Genomic DNA, 20,659 nt, shown 5'->3' on the forward strand with positions numbered 1-20,659 from the left:
CATTATTTAAATAATGACAAACATCACACAAAATTATCAAAATTATTATTATAAGCGTTTATTTCAAAACGTAATTATGAAATGAAATATTTATTTAATTTATTCTGCTTTTAATTAATTATTTCTTTATTCATTGAATTATATAATAATGTAACAAAAAACCCCTCCATTCAAAACTGTCATGTCAGCGTGATTATAATGTGTTCAGCACCTTTATTGCTTTTGATTGGTGCCGACACTTACTGATCTCTGTAAAGTAAATAATTATGAATATATTTAGCATCTACGTAGAACAGAGAAACAACAAAGCTGATTTATCCATTAGACTTTTTCAAACAGGTGCTTATTTGATTTTAAAACCATTTTGTCATGTTTCTGGAAACTGTTGATTTGAATGTCGACCTGATTCTCTCTAGCAGAACAGCTGCAGAGAGCAGAGCTGTGGAATATGGACTGAGCTATGATATAACAGGAAAGAAATGATTCAGAGAGAGAAACAGAGAGAGACATGCACACTGGTCTTGGGTTTTGTCAGCAGGTCTGAGCCAGCATCTCACACACACACACACATACACAGAGAAACACACACAGATACATACTGATATACACAAACAGACACTCAGAAGACGCAAGCATGAGTCACCACAATCCAATCAGTCACAGCACTGAATGCCCAACCAGCGAGGATGAGAGAGAGAGAGAGAGAGAGAGAGAGAGAGAGAGAGAGAGAGAGAGAGAGAGAGAGAGAGAGAGAGAGAGAGAGAGAGAGAGAGAGAGAGAGAAAGAGAAGCTGGAGATTTAGAGAATGTTTGGGAGAAGCTGAGGAGGAGAGGGAGGGATGAGTGAGAAGATAGAAGGTGAGAAGAGAACAGAAAGACAGACAGACAGAGAGAGAGAGAGAGAGAGCAAGTGAGCGAGCAAGAGGGAGAATAATAACAGGAGGAGTGAGAGAAAGACAATAATAGCAAGAGAGGAAAAAGTGTATATGTGTGTGTGTGTGAGAGAGAGAGAGAGAGAGAGAGAGAGAGAGAGAGAAAGAAAGAAGCCCACCCGTAGTCCATGGAAGCGGGGGTTGTTGTAGAAGAGCTTCATCTGCTCCGGAGGGAGGGGTCCCAGGACTTTCTGGATGGTGAAGAGCTGATCAATCTCGCTTTCGCCCGGAAACAATGGCTGCCCATCGCTCAGTTCGCCCAGAATACACCCCACTGACCACATGTCCACTGCTTTCCCATATGGAGCCCTGAGAGAGAGAGAGAGAGAGAGAGAGAGAGAGAGCCACTTGTATGTTAAAATAAAAGGCTGAACAGTCGACAGAGAAGCCCAGTTAACTCTACAGTAGCTGTATTTTAGACGCAGCTAAACTAGTTCACTTTGCTTGGAGTCTGAAATGTAACTACGTTTAACTACAAGCAAAGAGGCTAATGCAGCTGGTGAGGTCAAATAAAGCTTGGCTGTTGTTGTTGTAACTGATTTCACATTGATTTGACTTGAATGACGGTGATAAAGCTATGAACGTGTTATGTATACACATATATATATAAGACTGGTAACATATAAGTTGTAATATTTTAGATTGTCATTACACTGCTGAGAGTGCAGAGGTAGTATGCAAACCCTTACATTTAGCAAGCACAGGAAGCCCCTTTATAGGGCAAAAGACTCAGAAAGTATTTTCTTCAGGTGTCGATTTGTTCTGTGGCTCTGCAAAGTGGTGGGCTTTACATTGTACTTCTCATGATGGACTGCTCTACTAACTTCATAAAAGTGGGAGCCAATTATGTAAAATTGTTGCATTTGCATATCTGTCCAACAACTGGGTCATGGCCAGGAAAGCACACTAAGAAACATTTCCCTAGAGCAATCAGAAAACTGTGATTATCTCAGACTCAAGCCTTTCGTCCCTGCAAGGAAACACACTAACAGACAAAGTGCAATTAATCAAAGGTCATAAGAAAAATATGGTGGGACGTTGACAAGTTCTCAGATATCCAGACTACACTTGAAGGCACAAGCTTTTCATACAAACTCACTAACCCACTAACAGCTAAGGTTTAGCAAAGTCAAATTAGCAAACCAAACTATGTGAGGGATCCACTTAAATAAGTACATTAAACCTCAACAAACATTACGCTGTTATTTTGTTCTTAAAACTAATTATTCAAGGTCACCATACCGCTGTAAGACAGATAAGGCTAACACAACTGCCATGCAACTAAAAACACTTCTCGTGAACGTTTAAAAATGTGTGTCGTAGCCTGTAGCACAGTTGCGGGATTGGTTTAGCTTCAGAGGAGCTTCTGTAATTTTATCTCTATGATATGGCAGTCACTGGCTGATTACCAACAATTACAACAATTACAATGTGTATGTTTGTGTGTATTAGACTGTTTTAGAGCAGACTTGTGAAAATATGACTTGCACAGGGTGACTATTACTAAGGGAGCTCAGGGTTCATCTAAAAAAAACAAAAACACGATGACCATTCGCCCCACAGTTTTTGGGATAAAATCACAGATCTTGGCAGCAATAACTTAAAGTACCTCCCCAGATAAAAACAAAGGCACATAAAGCGCAACAAAGTCTTCAGGATCATATACAGGGGGTCCTCGACTTACGACGTTGATCCGTTCCTACGTCGCGTCGTAAACCGATTTTCGGTGTAAGTCGGAACTTACGTATATACTGTACGTAAATAACATACTGTACGCACTTATCCTATCCTAACACCTATACTCCTCGGTCCCTAGCCGTGTAACCGTGTATTCTTCCGCCGCGCACACCACACACGAAGTTCGCGTTACGACGTTTACGACGCAAAAAAGTCGAAACAAGGCTTTATACAGTAAATGGGAGATGTGTCGTAACCACGAAACATCGTAACTCGGGACTGACGCAACCCAAGGACCTCCTGTATTTATCTCCTGAAGCTGAACTAACCTAACCTAACCTTAGGCCTATGATGTTTGCATTGACAGAGCTTTTATTTGTTAGCTATGTATACAAAATTATTAATTTACACAAAAGGTGTACATACATCACTTTATTGTTTGTAATTAAGATTTCATTGCTAACTAGTTTAAGGAAATAGCTTAAGTCCTTTAGAAAATAGAGGTGTAAACATATTTCATTGTACTGATCTGTGGCCAATTCAACTGCCCAATGGACTATTTGAAGTGATTATAATCTTTTGGAATATAACTGAATAAAGTGGTCAAAGGTGAAATTAAAATGTAATGTTAAAATCCTCAAAAATGTAATTACAATTGATTACAAAATGAAACGTGTGGTTTTAAAGTATGAAGGTATGAAACATTTTAATAAAATTGTCTCGTTGGTCATTGTTAGATCCTGGTTTACAGTGAACTTCATAGTAAACAAACAAACAAAAAAATATATATATATATAAGTTGTTGACCAATACGTTTACAATAAAAATGAACATATATTCAAAGACCTAAAGAACTAAAAAATATATAATCTATGCACAGTAAAATATTTATACTCTTAATGGGCACTCAGCAGTGATTCATGTCAACACTGTTACTTTTATACTAATGTCATTGGTCATGGCCTTGATGAACTTGTCATAATTGAGTCTCCTAAACTGTAGCCTAAACTGATATTCTAGTACCATTGTGAGAACTTTAAGCAGCGCATGTAGCACAGGGCGCCAACCGTGATGGAGGTTAGGTCTGTCATACACATAAACACAATAAAAACTGACCCGAGCAGCAGTTCAGGTGAGCGGTACCACCTGGTGGCCACGTATTCTGTGTAGTTAGCATCAGTTCCATCGGAGAGGTCACGGGCAAAACCTGAGAGTGACAGATACAAGAGTGGAGAGGTGTAAGAGAAGAAAGAGAGAGAGAAAGGGGTTCATTACTGATTTGATCAAAGGAACGTCAGATATGGACAACACGCTAAGTCATACAGATATTCATTCATTCATTCATTATCTGTAACCCTTATCCAGTTCAGGGTCTCGGTGGGTCCAGAGCCTACCTGGAATCATTGGGCGCAAGGCAGGAATACACCCTGGAGGGGGCGCCAGTCCTTCACAGGGCTCATACAGATATCATTAGAAGATATCAAGCCTTGTGAAACAAGCCTTTTCCGTGCAAAATTATTTAAAAAAGGTCTTGTGGTAGAACAAGGGGAAAAGGGGGCTAACAACGTATGCAGAGCAACAGATGGACAATGAATGTAGTAAGAAGAAGGTGACTATTAATGACTGTTAATATTATGGTTTGTTATGGACTGGTGTACGTGCGTGTATATGTATATCTATACTTATTATGTACAGAGAGATACAAATCAGTCATAACATCAAAGTCTTTCTACTTTCATTGTCCATTCTCTCAGCTCCACTGACCATACAGGTGCATCTGTAGTTCTACAATTACAAATTTAATTCCATAAATTGCTCTGCATACATTGAGAGGACTCTAAATACCTACTGTGTGTGTATGTGTGTGTGTGTGTGTTTAGCTCAAAGGCTACTTAGCATGCATGTGTTGGTTTGGAGAGGGAAACAATGCCCCGTGTCTACAATGTTACTCCACAAGGCCATGTGCAGTCAGTCTGCTCTCGCATGCTGTACCAGAAACAAAATGGCAGAAGCCTAAGTAGATCACGACTGGCATTCTGCCCTCAATATGGAGTGTGAGACAGAGGACCTGCTGATGCTTGACCAGACACACACACACACATGCACACACACAAACGTGCCACTTGGGTACATCCAAAAGAAATGAGCAGAGAACCTCAATAAGACAGGCGTAAAATTAGGCATCGTGTTGTAGAACAAACAAGAATAATGTGTCTCAGAAAAAGTCCTGGAAATATAATATTTTGACAAGACCATTGCATTCTCTTCAATCTCAGTGCCATCTCTTCTATCTGCATCACATTGACTGAAATGGCCTTGTAGGAGCTGGCCATGGGAATATGGGTGTTTCACTTTCAGGGAAGAGCCTGTTGCTTACATGCAGAGCCCTGCTAATAATAATATTACAAATAATAATAATAAAAATGAATGACATTCAATGTTGGAAGTTCAGCCCGGCATCTCAGGCTTTCCAACACTGGTCATTAGTTCAGTTTGTGGCAGGGGCAGGTCATTATGATGCAAAGCCCCTGGACACAAGCACCTTTAGGGGAATATATTGAAATAAACAAAATGAGCCATAATACTGTGCTCAAAACCACATTAAGCCTTATGGTCTGAGCCCACACCCAAAGCCCAGTGGTTAGGATAAATAAAGAGTTTGCACAATTCTCACCTTATGTAATTTATCATCCAAGACACATTAAGGCATACGTAGTTTACTTTAGTTTTGGATCTGAACTACAAAGCTAATTGAGCTAAAAACAAAAATGGCAGCTTATACCCCTCCAATAACACCTGTGCCCACTGCATATGTAAATAACTACACATTTGCCTCACATCATGGCAAACAATTAGCTTTTGTGGTTCCCTCCCAAACTCTAAGCCTATATTTCTGTATTCAAAAGGTCACTCCAGTATAAATATGAAGGTCTCTGTTTACACACTTTTAAGGTATGATACACACTTGTAAAATGTATACTGGAAGTATGCTTTGGGGCTAGAAAAGAAATACCGCATAGAGAACTCTCCTGGAAAATTGAAACCAATTATTCAGACCTTGCTGAAGAAGGCCTCAGTTACAACCTCATACAGTGACAAAAGCTCACTACAGACTTCTCCAAAATCAGATTTCTGTCTATGGCCACAGGGTCGGGTAGGTGTCAGTGCTAATGCTAAATATGCCAAGAATCACCAGTCTTTACAGGAAGGGGCTGCTTGGCTATTATAAAACGCCATCTACCAAAAACTGCTGTGGGGGTAGGCAAGGTTCTAAAATCATGCTGTATACAACAGCTCAGTAGCTCCCTGAAAATGCACAAACACCCTGAGGAAGTGGAAAAATCTAGTATAACTTTTACAGCCGGGAAGCCGTGGTATTTTTAAACTTTTCAAAATCCAGTTACAATACTTTCTTCTAAAGGCTCACTTTACAAAAACATGCTAATTCTACTGGCTAGCTATAATCAAGATTGGCTTATTAATCTTAGTCTACACTAGGCAGAACACTAGGGTGACCAGACGTCCTCTTTTACCCGGACATGTCCTCTTTTTTAGACTTTAAATAATGTCCGGGCGGAATTTCACAAACGTCTGGGATTTTGTTTTTCTAGAGCTTACATAGAATTTCGAGAAGTTTCGTTCACAAACTAGTCCCGCCCTCCCCTACTCCGATTGGTTCGCTTTAGTGAGAAGGGGGCGTGGTGAAGTAGCCTAAAATCTTCTGATTGGACGGTCTGACTGTAGAGCTACCGTTATTGGTCGATAACCTTCTGTGTAAACATTTAATTGGTCAGCCAATGGAAACCCAGCCTCCTATTCTTTCAGCAACTGAGTCATTTGAAAGAATTTAATTCGACCAAAGAGCAAAGCTTAACCTGTCACTGAGTACAAGAAGAGTGAAACGTACCAAAGTCACACAGCTTGAGCACATCGTCAGCGCTGATGAGGAGGTTCTCTGGCTTAATATCTACAAGAAAGAAAGAAAGAATAAAGTTACACAATTTTTTAAACAATAATAATTGTAAAATTGAAAAGTATCATTTCTTTTATTTGCTGAATTGAACATATTGAAAAATGGAAAGTTGTAGTACACATAAAATGTAGGCATAATTTATTCCTCATTATTTTAAACAGAAAAAAGTATTTATCTTCAATTTGCACACATTTCATATCATTATAATATATATATATATATATATATATATATATATATATATATATACACGTGTGTGTGTGTGTGTGTGTGTGTTTTACTGCCTGCAAGACAACAGATTATACACTATATGACATTGCTCTGCCCCTCCATTTTCTGTGAGGATGGGAAAGTTTAGGCACTCAAAAAAAAAAAAGAGAGCCGATCCAGGCTGCTCACAAGTGGGGCAGAGGCCTCGGTGAACAGCTCCACCACTCTGGCCTAGTTACGACCAGACTCTATTCAGCTGGATCCTCATATGGAAGAAAAGGCATGATGTAAACTCATCTTTATTAGGACACCTAGTACGTTTTTGATGTCCCTGTAAGTTCTGTAAATATATATATGTATAGTGTAGCATATTGGTAACACCACGACCCTTCACACTGATGACCAGGTTTTGATTCACTCATGCAGGCACATTACACTCCACAGTAATTACACAGAACTGTGGATAGAGTGAATTTGCCTTTTCCAAAGTGGGAATTATAGCTGAGGGTAGCTTTGGTTGTGATTTATAATGACTAAATATTGGAGATTTTCAGTAATCACCTCACTGATACAGACCTATGGAACTCTATTACTGACTAACATGAGCACTGGCCCATTTCTCCATGTCCCGCGATGCTCTTACCCCTGTGCACAATGTCGTTCTTATGGCACCAGTGGATGGCTTTGATTAGTTGGAAGATGTAGTTCCGCACTTTGTCAGGAGGCACTCCATTGGGCAGCTCCTCCAGCAGCTCCAGCATATTCTACACCAGCAAAAAGGAAACTTTAAGGAAAAAAAGCCTAGCTAGGTCCAAATACTGTTTAACTAAAGAAAATAAGTTTTCTTGTGCAAGTTATTAATGGTAAGGCAGTATGCAAATGTTTGGACACCTATGGTTAGAGCTTTAATCAGTTTGCAGAGAAAATACAGAATCCTCTGTAGAGAACAAGCCTGAATGTGTTGGATGATGCAAATTCAACTCTCTGAGGTACTTAAATATACTGGAAATAATAAAACAGAAAATATAAAACACTCATTATTTATTACACAGGCCACGTTTAATGTTTTACTTTTTCCCAATAAGGTTTTAGTTTGAACTAAAACATACAGAACTGTTAAAAGTTTTTTTAACTCTGAGCGCCAATATATTGTAACCCACTCTACAGCATGTATACCATTACAGGAACACATTAACTGAAGCAGGAACCATGTTCCTGTATTTATAATAAAATAAAGATGTCACTGAATAGCTTCTCCAAACTGTCAGAAGACGTCCTCCTGCGTCAGCAGTACGTTGTGTGTTATTTACCTGTTGTCTGTGGTGTACCTGGGTGATTTCCCCTGCTGGAAACTTTGGCTTTCACACAGAATATTTTGTTGTACATTAACTAAAGCATTCCACATGACAAATTACTGTTTGTATTTTAACTCAAGTGTGTCACAGAGCACAATTCTCAGTGTATGTTCACTTTCACTGATCAAATTTCTTCATATGGCTCTAGGTCATGCTTGCTCTCCTCCTTTGCCCTTGAAAAAAACACAGTATATTTCTGTGAGTTCTTGTTAGAATGAAGTGGATTGCTGTGTGTACCTTCTCCACATACTCAAACACCAGGTAGAGTTTTCCCCGGCGTCGGAAGGCCTCCTTCAGCTCCACAATATTCTCCTGCTTCAGCGTGCGGAGCATTTTCAGCTCCCGCAGTGTTGTCTCCTTCACCTCTTCATTCTCTGCAGAGGGAGCGGACAGTAGTTAACATCATCTTTTCATTTCAATTAAAAAAAAAAAAGTCTAGAAAGATTTCAGGTATCTTTGTGAAACCATGAAAGAGCAGAGAGCTAGAAAGAGGATAAAAAATATAGTAATCAAAGTAAAATTGACTGCACATGGCCACTCTGATTGATTTAATCTACATCAACAAATGAACTGTTCAGAAACTTTTACAAAATCGAAAACACCATAAAGGTTGTCTATATGTGAACTTTTTTTTTTTTTTTTTTCTATTTGTTATATTTCCTGTGTTACATTTTCCTCCAAAATATGGAATAATGCATAGTAAAGTTCAATCTAAAAGCAATCTCTAAAATGGAAAATGTTTTTTTAATACTGGATATGGCACTTTATTCTTGTGTCATGTGACCATTCATGTGTCTCAGAGCAAGTCTTATGGGACTTTGCAACAAACTGCTTCTACTTAATGGACATTTATCAAAGTTGACAGTCTCAATACGGAAGTATAACAAAACAGGAGTAGGTGTAAGACATTAAAGAGCAGGTAAATATTACAAAAGGCCTGGTGCCACAGGGAGTGAAGACTTTGAAGCTAAACTCCTTCAGGGATGCACAAAGCAAGCAGGTAGTGTGAAGTGTAGAGATGCAGAATGGGACAGGAACGCCTGCAGCAATGTGATTAAAAAGTATTTCCTATTTAGGTGAGGCAACTCCCATTCGCTGGAGCTTTTATTCAGTGTTAGCGTAACTCCAGGAGTGTCTTACCTTCGCTGTCCTTGAACTTTTTAATGGCCACGATTTCATTAGTCTCCTGTAATAAAAAGAGGAATTGTTGATTAGGGACACAGCCTGCTGCTCTGAGGGCTGTTACGCCACACAATCACATTCCCCAGCAGCAGGCCATAATGAAAAACAGACCCTTTATTGCATTTCATTAGCCCAGACGCTCCAGTGGTACAGCCTGCTAAACAAAGGCCTTCTACTGCAACAGTAGTGACAGGAAAACCACAAAATTAAAACATATTTTTCCTTATTGTTATTAGGGCACATATTGCTATCAAACAAACAAGGGTCTTGTTAAAGCCATAAAGTACAGGCCTAATCACATGGTGGAAGTGTATTAGGCCATAAGTGAATAGGCCACAGAGTGCACTCTATAATTTTTGGTTATGCTTTCTAAACTTAAGTGTCACTGCCCATCTGTTGCTGCAAAATGTGTTTTATAAGTGGCCTGTTCATGAGCACACAGGTCCAATCTCAACCTGGAAGTGACACTGGTATTTAAAAACCAACAACATACTGCCCACGTAATTTTACGTTCATTTCTGTTAGCTTAGCATGAACACTCTGAATGGCTTAGGAGTCTAGCAGAAGTTATCATTACTAAAGGTATTTTTTAGCATGTGTTATGGTCAGACACTGGCCCGTCAAAACTGATTTTTAAAAACAGATTTTACTCTGTACATTTTTGAAAACGACCCTGTTTAGACCAATACGAAAACGGCTGCATTATCTATGCCAGTCCAGTAGGGGGCCATAGAACCTCTTTAAGGGAGGCTTCAAAACACCACGAGCAGAGGAACAGGTTTAATCTCAAATCACTCCAAACTCCTTATTAGTGATGGGAATTTCGGTTCTTTTTGGGGAGCCGGCTCTTTCGGCTCCTAAATGGCTCTTTGTTTTACCACTTATTTCCACTGGTAAAGAACAACATTACCAACATTTTACATGACTGTATGGACAAAATATTATTGTTCAATATTAAAAATAATACATAGTGTTGCAATGGCCAATTGTTTTTATGGCTGTCTTGTAATAACCTACTGACTGCACTGACACATTCAATTGTATAAATAACTGGATTTTTATTTAAACACCTTAATAAAAAATCACTTGTAAACTCTGAAATATAGCCAATGGAACCCAAAAGGTAGGCATTACAAAATAGCTTATTAAATTAAATAATCATCCATTTCTGGATAATAAAATAAACAAATACTCTGCAAAGTGCAAAACAGCAGCATTCAACGGTAGTGATTAAAACAACCACAACTGTCAACAGACATTAACTGATTTCTTCAACTATTTTTTGGAAGGCAGATTGGCATTCGGGAAAACCAAGTGTCTCAACTTTGCTTGTTGTTCTCTGATTGGTTGAATGACAAGCCTTAGAAAAAAATGGCTCGGTCTTAGACGGGAACCGGCTCTCATCGTTCACTTACAAGAGCCGGCTCTTTGAACCGGTTCGTTCGCGACCGACACATCACAACGCCTTATGTGGTGCACTACACAAGTCACAAATATACTGAATCTAGGTATTAAAGCATTATATATTTCTAATGCAGCATCATTTATATTATTCATATGTGGGAATTAGAAATCTAGTGCTAGCTGCATATACACTGTGGTTTTATGACTTATAACTTCAATATAGAGGGAGTGAGGGGGTATTTGCATTTCAGTCAGTGGGAAGTTAGCGTTTCAGAAAACCTCCGTTTACTTTCGTCCACACGAGAATAGTGACGAGCGTTTTCGAAAACCTCTGTTGTCAGTGTCCTGTTCGTGTCGACGGGACGCCAAAACGCAGACAAAAATAACCGTTTTAATGAAATAAACGGATCCGTGTGGACGGGGCCAGAGTCTAGTGTTGATAAGTTGGAGTAGAGGATGGAGGAATTGAGAAACAGTAATGGGAACAGTGGTGTCCTCTTTGCTCTCTCTCTCTCTCTCTCTCTCTCTCTCTCTCTCTTCACTGTCCTATTTTACACATTCTCACTCCTCCCTGTCTCCCTCCACACACCTCTGATCTACTTTCAGTCTCTCAAGGGGCAGAGACGGGGGGCAAAGAGGTAACAGATAGAGACTGGCTGTAAGAGAAAAGAAGCAGGGCATTCACTGCTGATTGTTCATGAAACTGATATTTGCTCATGTACAGTTGAGGCCAAAAGTTAAATTTAAGTCTCCACACCTTACATGACACTAAATGTTTATTTAAAAAATTGAATTAGGACACACCATTCACATCAGCAGTACTTTTATAAAGTTTTAATCAGAGAGATTTATTGTAGCTTTAATTCACTCAGACGTCAGTAGGTCGAAGGTTTACATACATCAACATCATATTTAAAAAAAATGGTAAATATTGCATCTGTCTGCATTTAAGGCCTAATGTTTACTGCTTCCTGATACAATAGCATCTCAGCCAAAACCTCAAAACAGGCCAGGAACATGACCTTGGAGGAGTGGAGTTAAACATTTTGGCCATAGTGATCAGGGATATGTATGTAGCAAAAAGTGAATCTTAAAATCCAAATAACACTATCTCAGTTGTGAAACATGGGGGTGGTAGCATCATGCAGTGGGGCTAGTTTGCTGTGAAAGGGGCTGGTACAGTTCAGAAATAGATGGCTTCATGGTCGGCATATCAGACCAAGACACACATTTTTTTTAACCCCTTTACTGATACATCAGGCCTGACACATTAGACCGGTTTCCAGCGCGCAAACAGACTGCAGAGCAGCAAATGGTGAGGAAACATCCTGAGTTTTAGATCAGCCATCACCTTTAACCCTGTAATTTATAATCCCAGTCTGCACTTAAATGGACCCAAAATGATCCATTTGTTTTAAAATAAGGAACAAAATGCTGGACTCTGCTACAAAGGATTCATTTCTGAATCGGTCTTTGCTGATGAGTGTAAATGCTCAAATTATATAGAGATTAACTTTAAAAAACACTAGACTATTCCTTCAAGGGCTGCTTCTGAAAGGCCATGGTCGAAAAAGAAAAACAACCAGCATACGTCTTCCCCAATATTCAATTCACTCCTACGCCCAGTGTGTGTGCTGTAACACTTCAGCATGTGTGTGTGTGTGTGTGGATATGCTTTATCACCAGCGATGCTGAGCCCCCAGGCTGTGCTCTAATTTGGGACCGGAGGCTGATTTCTCTCAGCAAACACAAACAGGCCTGCTGCTACTGCTGTTGCACACACAAGCGCAGTTAGCAAGCCTTATGTACTTACGCAACAGCCTGCTTTATACCTCGGCATCCATAACAAACCCAGTGACGCACCATAAACACTCCAACTACTCAAACAGAACATCCTTTGACCAAGGGGTGGGAAATAAGCCAAATATATTACAATACATGGTACGTATCACAATAATTTGACACGCTCTTATTATGTTGGCGCCACGTTTTGTTTTTGTTTTTTTGCCATAGCATTATTAGCATAGCATTACATTTCCAATAAATGCTATAACCACATTAAGAAATTATGTGATGAACTAAAATATATTCAATTCAGCTGCTTATCTTAAAGTTAGGGTTTAGTCAAAAATGTTTAAAATATCATATTTAATTCCCTCTTTATATGTCATAAGCTGATCAGTCAGTGTATGTTTAGTGGCTAATGTAACTAGCAAGTGAAGGAGGCCCCCTGCACTGTATTGTGCCAGACACACTTGATTCAAATCCAGATATGCTTCCTAATTATTTAATTTCAAACAGCCTTGTTTATTTGATGTGACAGTGTATGACATAATTTCTGCTCAAAAAATTGACAATATTATTAGCAACATTCAAGGTTCAAGATATCTGCCGCTACTACGTCACTTACTAGCTTCTTTAGCCACATAGCTCAAGTGATAATCTACGCTAAAGTTTTAGCCACCGAATTTTAGACACAAAACCCATATTGAAAATGTGTTTAGTGTTATTCAGACCCTTGCAGTTTGATGGACTACCTCAGGATTTGTTATGAATCGCCTCTGAAGTGTTTTATTGACAACTTGTTTAGAATTCTTGCCAAATCAAGCCCATCGATCCCCTAATAGCTGTATCACACAGAAATCACTTCATCACTGACCTTCCATTGATCTGAACTGTGTAGTCTGGATACAAAACCATCAACGTATGCAATCCCTGTCTGTAGCATCTTAATGTTCATCACTCTTTAAGGATTAAAAGAACTTTACAGAAAGCATGTAGAAAACAATAAAGACAATGAATTTGCTTCCAAACTTATAAAGCCACAGTTTATGTCCGGACGTTGTGTTGAGGAAAGTCGCAGAAGGGTCCAATTTCTGACCTTGTCCGTCTCTTTCTTAGTGGACATGCTGCCCTTGACGGACCTCATTAAAGTCTCCAGAGAGAAGAGAAGCTGCAGTCCATTCCACTGTGACAACATCAGCTCTCCTCCATGTCATTAAGAGCAAACTCCTCACTGCAGCTGTGTGCCATTCCTTGCATGTTTTGTATCAGATCTGACAGTTATCAAAGAGACGGGCTGTTGGTGACCACCCCATTTGTCCTGCCTACAGACATCCACTCTGAGAGAGAAAAGGGATGTACACTGTGAGCGATCGCTCCCTGGCGACCTTTTCACCCTCCACATCTGAGCTACAGCACGTATGAGGGATGGATTGATCGGCCCGTCACATCTCGCACCTGCCTTTATTGCTCATGTCGGGGAAATGCTCTGTGCTTGGTGAGACGCCACAGTTCACTACAGGCACGTTCTCCTCGTCTAGAATCTTTAAGCACTTTCCTGACATCTGAGATCTTGAGGGATATTCTGTGGCACTGCTGAGACAAAAACGTGATGTATGTTTTATTGTGATGAAAAAAGTGTGTGAAATCAAGTAGAGGATGGTAAGTTCTGGATCACAAACTCCAATCCAAGCCATTAAATGTTGGATGAAGCTCCAGAAAACACAGTTCCACTGCTCCATAGCCTGGTGCTAAAGGAGTTTATAGCCCTGTAGTCACAGCTTCGCACTGGGCATGCTGAGCTCATGTGCAGTTCCTCCAGAGTGTCTCATTTCATTTCATGATTTCGTTTCAAATGGAAATTATGCAAGCTGTGTATGCACAGTTCTACAACAGACAGACAGTTACCCGGAGGAAACCCACGCAGACACAGGAAGAACACACCACACTCTTCACAGACAATCACCCGGAGGAAACCCATGCAGACACAGGGAGAACACACCACACTCCTCACAGATAGTCACCCGGAGGAAACCCACGCAGACACGGAGAGAACACACCACACTGCCCACAGACAGTCACCCGGAGGAAACCCACACTGTCACAGGGAGAACACACCACACTCCTCACAGGTCCCTGGAGCTGTGTGACAGCGAGGCGCCCCTAATATTTAATGGCACCTCGTGGCGCCCCTAATATTTAACATTTAAATGTAAAGTAAAAGAATCAATGTAAGATCAAAACAGCGGAACTGTATTTATATTATTTTTATGTCTAAAATGATTTAAAAATAAAATGACAGTAATTCCTTGTATTTTTGGCAGGGAGAAATGTGTTGTTTACGTTTTTATTATTATATCTCTATGTAGTTTTGATGAATTTTGGATTACAATCTCAATTTGTTGAGTAAACCTTCCAGGAAGAGCTTAGGACACTGAATTATCGGAGGAGGTTGGGTACAATGATTAATTACCATTAAAAAGATTAACCTGTGAAATTCCAGGGTGTGTTAACGTTCATTTTGACAGCACTAATATTATCATCACTTGGAAACTTTGAAAGTGAGCTAAATGGCAGCCAGAGGAACACAGCACAGGGCCCAGAACCCACTGCTGGGACACTGTCACACTACAATGGGCTGGATGACACACACACACACACACACACTGAAATAACAGACAAATGTGTCCTAATTTTTAGTCAGGGACAACGATGAGATGGCCTCTAGACATTAGAATGGCTCAGACAAGCTGGCTGTGTCGCTCTCTCTCTATTCTACACACTCTCTCTATTTCTGTCCTGTGTGTTTGCCCTCTTTTTCCTGTCTCCTTCATCCCTCAATCATATTGTGTATAAAGGAGCAGAGCCCCTGTGTCCGGCTGGAGATTAGGGACAGCAGCTGATTCCTCTCAGTCGCACCTGAATAGGATTTCCCTGCTGAAAGGGCCGTTTTGATCAGGTGCGAGTGCCACTTCAAAAAAGGTGCCAGAGAGAGCTGTATGGATGTGTTGTTTTTTTCCCCAACAAAGCCATGCCCTGTGACACAGACAACAGTGTTGAGCCTTTGATTCTCAAGGTAGAACAGGCTTTCACTGTCTGCACAAAAACACAGCACTGACTCCAATTCTGATGTAGCCATATGAAGATATGTCCCCAGTGGCTCTTTCTCCTGGTTGCCCTTTTCTATTTCCAGTACTGGGCAGTGGCCAGCAAAGAATAAAGAAACCACGTTGTCAGAGCTGTCAGCTGCACTCATCAGGGTTGGGCGTGTTTACCTGAAGGTAGATTTACCAACTGGAAATGAGAGTGAGAGGTGATAAAATGGATAAAGGAGTCAAAATAGTGGCAGAATAACATCCTGTGTTTGGTCCGTTGAGGTGCCTTTGGTTTGTGTTGCCTTTATACTTGAAGCAAACCACACCACAGTTCGTTTACAAACTCCACTTGTTTTGTGCACAGTACAGTTAATAAGGGAACGTTCACACTCACTCTAACGAACTGCACTTAAAGAGCAATCGCACCAAAACCGACAAGTCTGAACACACCCTTGATCTTCTCAGTACTTTCTTTAAAATTAATTTCTTCACAATCTAATGTTTTCCGAAAGGTATTTCATGATTTGTTCAAATTTGTTTCTTTTGACATTGACTTCCATTGAATGTTAAGAAGGGCGGCACGGTGGCGCAGTCACACAGCTCCAGGGGCCTGGAGGTTGTGGGTTCGATTCCTGCTCCGGGTGACTGTCTGTGAGGACTTGGTGTGTTCTCCCCGTGTCTGCGTGGGTTTCCTCCGGGTGCTCCGGTTTCCTCCCACAGTCCAAAAACACACGTTGCAGGTGGATTGGCCACTCGAAAGTGTCCGTAGGTGTGAATGTGTGTGTGTCTGTGTTGCCCTGTGAAGGACTGGCGTCCCCTCCAGGGTGTATTCCCGCTTTGCGCCCGATGATTCCAGGTAGGCTCTGGACCCCCCGCGACCCTAAATTGGATAAGCGGTTACAGATAATGGATGGATGAATGTTAAGAAGGAGATACACGTTTTTCTTTGGACAGCGAACAGTACTGACCCTCTGGATGTCAGAAGAAACGTATGGACTAAAAGGGCCTCTACCTTCAGCTGAAATTGTTAGACGGTGTGTCTTCCAGACTCTTAACATCATCAGAGATAAAAAGATCAAGTGCTGTGTGAGTGGTTTAATCACAGTAACACCCCGTGAGTGATTTAACATGCTGAGGACTGGACTATTTATGATCAACCCTGAAGATCTGGAAGATCTTGTTCCGGATAACTGAGCTGTCTACAACCAGTGTAATACAATAATGTAGCATGCTAAAGAATAGAACTGTCCCAGTAAAAACGAGCAGCTCTGAAAGATTCATTTGCTGGCTCGCTCAGTTGGAAACTCACCATAGAGAATGGAAGTCAAAGTCCAGAGGGTATTCAGGGGATTACAATATGAATATTCATCACATGCATATTGATAAGACTAGGACAGTCCAGCCAAGTGAACTGTGCTTAGATGACAACACTGAAACAATGTGGATGGAATCACAATGCATTAACAGTAATTAAGAGGCTGACTCAGTTCAGGAAGTCCACAGATGAGATTCAGCGATGCTTAATGTTTCATTCAAAGGATCCACTGTCTGCATTTTTTATGCCCTTTTTTCAACTTGCAAACACCGTGTGGTTTGGCATACAAAAAAATAACAGTTCATCCCTTTAATCCAACTGTTATTTTTGGGGTCAATTTGACCCCACTCAGCATTTACAATATGTAAATAAATGACTGTCATAATCCTGTGCTTAATGTTTAACGACTTCTCTCAATTTAATGGGAAAGCTTGGTAAACTACATTTTTATTTAATTTTATGACCCCTTTACACATTAACTGTACATCCTGTATGCATCTATGTTCTTTGGAGTCAGCTTCACCCCACAATTATTTAGCTTCTAAAAGAGGATGAGACACATTTTGCTGTTACCTGAGCAACCGTGGTTTTATGGTTTTATTTATATTTACATATAATCAATTACAGTTCACAGTTTAATAAACATTTAAAATATTCATTCATTCATTCATTGTCTGTAACCCTTATCCAGTTCAGGGTCACGGTGCGTCGAGGGCCTACCTGGAATCATTGGGCGCAAGGCAGGAATACACCATGGAGGGGGTGCCAGTCCTTCACAAGGCAACACACACACACTCACGGACACTTTTGAGTCACCAGTCCACCTACCAACGTGTGTTTTTGGACTGTGGGAGGAAACCGGAGCACCCGGAGGAAACACACCACACTCCTCACAGACAGTCACCTGGAGCGGGGAATCGAACCCACAACCTTCAGGTCTCTGGAGCTGTGTGACACTACCTGCTGCGCCACCGTGCCCCCTGTACCTTTAAAATATGAAAACTTTAAAATATGTACTTCAGTACAAAATGTCTGAGTTATTCTTAGGGTATAGTATAGTATAATGTAATAAATTTGGACCTGTCAGTGGCGTCACACTGGTGTAACACATACGTTTATTTGTGCAGGCACAACTTGAATAATCTTGTCAAAGACACCATGCTCAATGCCAAGCGTGGGCTAGAGGAGTACAAACCCCCTCAGCACTGGGCTGTGGAGCTGTGTTTTCTGGAGTAATGGAGCGCCAACAAATTCCTGAACAAATTTGGATCCAAAACTAATCGTCCATAATCGTTACCAGACCTTACTGATGTTCTTCAGGCTAAACACCATCAAATCCTGATGAAGATGTATCAACATTTAGCGTAAAGGCTTTTCAGAACAGAAGGGGGCAACATTACATTTTAAAACCCTTAATTTCAGAAGAATTTTTATTGTGGACAACATATATGTCTCATCTGGAGAAGGAAAAGTTGCACAGTTGGAGGGGTGGACAGAAAGGATTCCCGCATGCAGGCTGTTCAATACTAATTTCTAAAATAAAACAAGTTTAGTAGGGGACATCATAGCTCTCTCTCACAAACACATTGTTACAAGGGGTCAGGATGTCTCTACTATAAATCCTATAATACTATACGTATTATATATTTAAGAGTCCATATATATATTATTAATCAATGTGTTTGAAGTAATACTTGTCTTTACTATGGCTTTGTTATATTTCATATATATATATACACACTCTGCTGACCCAATAACTACAGAGTTCCCAACCTCCCCTGGCATCAGCACAAAAATTGTGAACTGGGAGCTTTATGGCATGGGTTTCTCTGACCAAGCAGCTGCATGCAAGCCTTACATCACCAAGCACAATGCCAAGCCGTAGATGGAGTGGTGTACAGCATGTATATATTCTGTGTCGTGACAAATCATGCCTCTCACTGACAGTCTGGACCAGACTGGAATCAGAGTTTGGTGAAAGCCAGGAGAACGTTACCTGCCTGACTGCATAGTGCCATCTGTATAATTTGGCAGAGAAGGGATAAAGCTGCAGGGGTGTATTTCAGTGGCTGGCTTAGCCCCCACTTAGTTCCAGTGAAGGGAAGTCTTAACGCTTCATCATACCTAGACATTTAGGGCAACTGTATGCTTCCAAGTTTATGGGAAGAGTTGGGGAAAAGCCCTTTTCTCTTCCAGCCCCAGTGCACAAAGCAAGGTCCATAAAGATGTGATTGATTTTGATTGGGAAGAAATTAACTGGCCCACACAGAGCTCTGACCTCAACCCCATCAAACACCTTTGGGATGAACTATAATGGAGACTGTGAGCCAGGTCCTCTCATTCAACATCAGTGCTTGACCTCAAATTACCACAGGCACAGTCTAAAATCTTGTAGAAAACTGTCCCAGAACAAAGCTCTTATAGCTGCAAATGAAGGACAGACTCCATATTAATGCTTATGAATTAAAAGGTGCAATAATACTGGGGTGTAGGAGTAAGGGATGGAGGTAGATGCAGGAGGCTTTATTACAATAACTTAATGGAAACTAAAGAGATACACTAAACAAAGGCTAAACACTAACCATTAAACAAAGCTAACCACTAAACAAAGCTAACCAACTAACCATTAAACAAAGCTAAACACTAAACAAAGCTAACCAGTAAACAAAGCTAACCACTAAACAAAGCTAACCAACTAACCATTAAACAAAGCTAAACACTAAACAAAGCTAACCAGTAAACAAAGCTAACCACTAAACAAAGCTAACCAACTAACCTTTAAACAAAGCTAAACACTAAACAAAGCTAACCAACTAACCATTAAACAAAGCTAAACACTAAACAAAGCTAACCACTAAACAAAGCTAAACACTAAACAAAACCAAACAAGGAATCAAAACATTAAACAAAGCTAACCTTAAAACAAGGACTAAACAGAACAAGGCTAAGGCCCAGCACCATCAATCAGCAATTACAAACAAACATACATATATCAACCCACAAACAGGAACCACTGACAAGGACTATATATAGTCAACACAAACAAGAAACACCAGGGTACTCATTAAGACACATGACACTAGAAACACAAGGGAAGGGTATCACATGACCAGGGACCAATCAGGAAGCAGACACAAGACAGGGGAAACAGTCACATGTCAAGGGGAGCACAGAACAGAAACAATACAAAACAGCACGTTACAAAAGGAAATGATCATGACTTACATTTAAAAAACAAACAAACAAACAAACTAAAAACACTTCTTATAAAACTCAAAGAATGTTTCCTCGCCATGTGCTAGCTCTTGGGTGAGTTTCAGCACTGGAAAAGTCCAGTGTTTGTACGATGCCCTAGCTTGGTAAATGGAGAAAAAAACAAAAGTGATCTGAAAATCTGAAATGCCTCAGGCTGTTTCTCTCTGTGTCGCAGGCTGAGCCAAAGCCGAGAAACTGCATCTGGAGGCATTTGGACAGCAAAGAGAGAGCTGAAAACAAAAATGAGGATGTTGCTCTATTCCTGCTTCAGAAGTGGATAATATAGACTTATTTTTGCTGTTACAGATTACTCACGGTGGAACTGACTCCAGAGTTACAAATGAGTTTCAATTCAAGGAGTGAATAACAACGTACAGAAATTGAAACCTCAGCCACGTACAGGCTCCTGATTCTTACTCAAACATACCGACAGGAGGGAGTTTATTTTTCTATGAAAAGACACATAAATCATCTATGATG

At 40.4% G+C, this 20,659-nt stretch overlaps 1 protein-coding gene across 3 annotated transcripts in view; it reads right to left on the reverse strand.

Moving 5' to 3' along the window:
• Positions 1 to 20,659, reverse strand: part of cdkl5 (cyclin dependent kinase like 5) — a 90,093-nt gene that overhangs the window by 19,653 nt on the left and 49,781 nt on the right. For all 3 annotated transcript variants that reach the window (XM_066672260.1, XM_066672261.1, XM_066672259.1), the window contains exons 4-9: positions 9,287 to 9,332; positions 8,384 to 8,520; positions 7,435 to 7,555; positions 6,516 to 6,575; positions 3,725 to 3,815; positions 1,051 to 1,240 (exon numbers count right to left, since the gene is read on the reverse strand). In XM_066672260.1, the coding sequence (XP_066528357.1) occupies positions 1,051 to 1,240; positions 3,725 to 3,815; positions 6,516 to 6,575; positions 7,435 to 7,555; positions 8,384 to 8,520; positions 9,287 to 9,332 (645 nt within the window). The remainder of the gene's footprint in view (positions 1 to 1,050; positions 1,241 to 3,724; positions 3,816 to 6,515; positions 6,576 to 7,434; positions 7,556 to 8,383; positions 8,521 to 9,286; positions 9,333 to 20,659) is intronic.

This window comes from Hoplias malabaricus, chromosome 5 (assembly GCF_029633855.1).
Source record: "Hoplias malabaricus isolate fHopMal1 chromosome 5, fHopMal1.hap1, whole genome shotgun sequence".
NCBI lineage: Eukaryota > Metazoa > Chordata > Actinopteri > Characiformes > Erythrinidae > Hoplias > Hoplias malabaricus.